The 2,534-nt window shown below is 56.6% G+C and overlaps 1 protein-coding gene across 2 annotated transcripts; it reads right to left on the bottom strand.

Moving 5' to 3' along the window:
• Positions 1-233: 233 nt before the first annotated feature.
• On the bottom strand, positions 234-1,857 carry TMEM215 (transmembrane protein 215). 2 transcript variants are annotated; one of them, XM_058672464.1, is made up of 2 exons: positions 1,559-1,857; positions 234-1,340 (listed from the first exon to the last, which is right to left on the bottom strand). In XM_058672464.1, the coding sequence occupies exon 2, from the start codon at positions 1,283-1,285 to the stop codon at positions 578-580; it is 708 nt and encodes a 235-aa protein (XP_058528447.1). In that variant the 5' UTR covers positions 1,286-1,340; positions 1,559-1,857; the 3' UTR covers positions 234-577. The 2 variants fall into 2 exon arrangements, with proteins under 2 accessions (XP_058528447.1, XP_058528446.1); XM_058672463.1 differs by having other exon boundaries at positions 234-1,343.
• Positions 1,858-2,534: the final 677 nt, after the last annotated feature.

A 2,534-nucleotide genomic window follows, 5' to 3' on the forward strand; every position in this document is an offset into this window, starting at 1 on the left:
ATGCTAATGCTACAAAATTCAATTACATAAATCAACTGCCTTTAATTTCCCTTTCTCAAAAATGATGCCTTCTAGGGGGACCCGAGTATTCTGTTTTTGTGTGTGTTTTTTTTTCCTCTTAAATCAGTAAATACAATGTGTGAAAAGATTTTCACCAGGGAAAAATCATTTGCTCTCTGGAGCACTGCTTTTGCTGTGAGCTCTTTCAGACACAGGGTAGTTCATGTCCCTGGGGATGCTCTGGTGGTGGCACCTGCAACCCACTCTGGATTCAGGTTGCTGTTAGGAGGTGCTGGATAGTACTCATTTGGGTTATTTCACAAAACATTGTTTCAAGTATGTTAAGAAGTGATTGTAACTGCTTCCCTCCCTCCCCACTGCCTCTTCCAGCATCCATACCCCTCATCAGCTTTCCCTAAAAGCTGTCCCAACATGTCTATTTACATAGCTTTCAGGCACCATCACATACCAGGTCCATTTCTAATACTGTGAAGGCTCTTGGAGCAGAGCAGTAGTCTTCCTTTGGGAGCTGGGATTTAGTCCGGTCTACCAGCACAGCGACTCTTGTGTGCAAATCTTATACTATGGTCTCATGGTCCCACCTGCCTTGGCTCTGATTGATGTAACAACAGTACCTGTCATAGGGGCTGTTCTGCTTGTAGGAACAAACGATGATGCTGTCCTGGGGCACAAAGAAGATGCTGTCCTCCGGCTCGGGGCAGTCGGATCTGTCCCAGGCTGAACACTTGACGTCCAAGGCACTATAGGTGAGGGAACTGCCTGAGGGACAGTAGCCATCCAGGTATCGAGACGTCTCCTCCCGGTGCCCACTCTGGACCAGACTCTGGCAGTCTCCTTCCTCTGTGGGGGTGGGGGTGGTGATGGAGCTGGCCACAGGCACCTCACTCTGCCCCTGGGGGAGCGGCTTCCCCCTGAGGCCCACTTTCTTGGCCAGCTCGTCCGAGCTCCCTTTGCCAGACTCCAGGTCTGAAGGGGTCCTCAGCAGCTCCACCACCTCCTTGTCCTTGGGTTTCCGGAAGCAGGGCAGCTTACGGACCCACAGCAGCTCGTTCTCGGGCCACTTGGTGCATCCCTCAGTCTTCCTAGCCAGGGCAATGGCTGCGATGCCAGGCAAGCAAATGGCTGGCCCGATGGCCAGGAGGGGGATGTTCCCCAGTGTCTCTCCTTTCATCCCGGAGACAGTGAACATAAAGCCAAAGACCAGGAAGACACTGACCAGGGCCACCACCAGCCCAGTCCTCGGGTTGATGTCATCAGGCCGCATTTTTCAATCCATCCAGGTTGGAGGCAGCTGGCTAGCCAGGGAACAGGCTTCCTCTCTGCTGTCAGAGCAGAAACCAAAGGGGGTTAAAAAGGCAGATCCAAGTTAGCGTCCCATCTGCCAACTCTGTTTCTTTCTCTCTCTCTCTCTCTCTCTCTCTCTCTCTCTCTCTCTCTCTCTCTCTCTCTCTCTCTCTCTCTCTCTCTCGGTCCATTTCCCCCACCTCCCGTTTCCCCCTCCCCAAACCCACTGTGCCCGCTAGGATCACCGAGCTACCTGAATCCTGCAGTCTTCGAGCAAAGGGCAAGAAGCCGGACTGGAGTCTCCTTAAGAACCTCCACCACAGCTCCCCCCCTGGGAGAGTTCCCTGGGTTTTGGCAGAAAAGCCTGGTTTTCCCACTGACTCCGCATCCAGGGGTTGGGACCGGGCCGTGAGTGAGTCCCAGCAGAGGGTGGATGTGGGTCGTCTGATCCCCCAGGGCTCCCGGAGCACGACTGGAGTCACGGATGCGCAGCCCAGCGCCTGGCTCTGCGCGCTGAGCGCCAGCGGCTGGCAAGAAGGAGGGCGCACTTGGTCTGGGGAAAGGGAGTGCTGTGCGCGAGTCTGGCCCTGTTACATCACTGGTGGGGGCGCGAGGGCTCAGATCCTGGGGTTGCGGGGTGGGGCCGAGGTTGGAGGGGGGATCACCCAACCAGCGGAAGATGCGGAAGGTACTGCCGGCTGGGGTCTCTGGGAGTCCGGGCACCGCTGACTGCCGGAGCGCTAAGCAGGAGGGTGTCCCGCGCTTCTGTGTGGGAGTGCGAAGCTACCAGTGGCGGGAAGTGCTCACCGCAAGTGGATTTGCCCGCAGGGCAGTGGTAGGAATAAATGTCCAAGTCTGTGCTCCCAGGGGTGAGGTTCTAGCTGGAGGTTGCCATCGGGCATCCATGCCTGTCTCAGCAGCACTGCCCTAGGCTCTCATAACTAACCTCTCCGGGGGCCAGTGCCCTCTGGTGCCGCTGGGTCTGCGTCCCCGCAGCAGGACCCTTATGGGAGAGCAGGCTGCTCGGGGGCTGAGTGGATGGTGAGGGGTGCAGGCAAGGAGTCGCTGGAGTCCCTTCCGCTGGCCTTCTGCCTTCAGACTCCAGAGAATGTCCGTGGAGCCCTCTGCAACAGGACATGGTGCCAGCCCCGTTAACAGGGGCTAGGGAAGAAGTATTCCTTGCCTGGATGCAGAAGTCATCCCCATCTTGACTTTTGCTCATTCCAGGC

Source organism: Ochotona princeps, chromosome 14 (assembly GCF_030435755.1).
Source record: "Ochotona princeps isolate mOchPri1 chromosome 14, mOchPri1.hap1, whole genome shotgun sequence".
Taxonomy (NCBI): Eukaryota; Metazoa; Chordata; class Mammalia; order Lagomorpha; family Ochotonidae; genus Ochotona; species Ochotona princeps.

Coding starts and splice junctions, on each gene's coding strand:
- TMEM215 (XM_058672464.1), bottom strand. CDS start 1,285: ATGCGGCCTGATGACATCAACCCGAGGACTGGGCTGGTGGTGGCCCTG.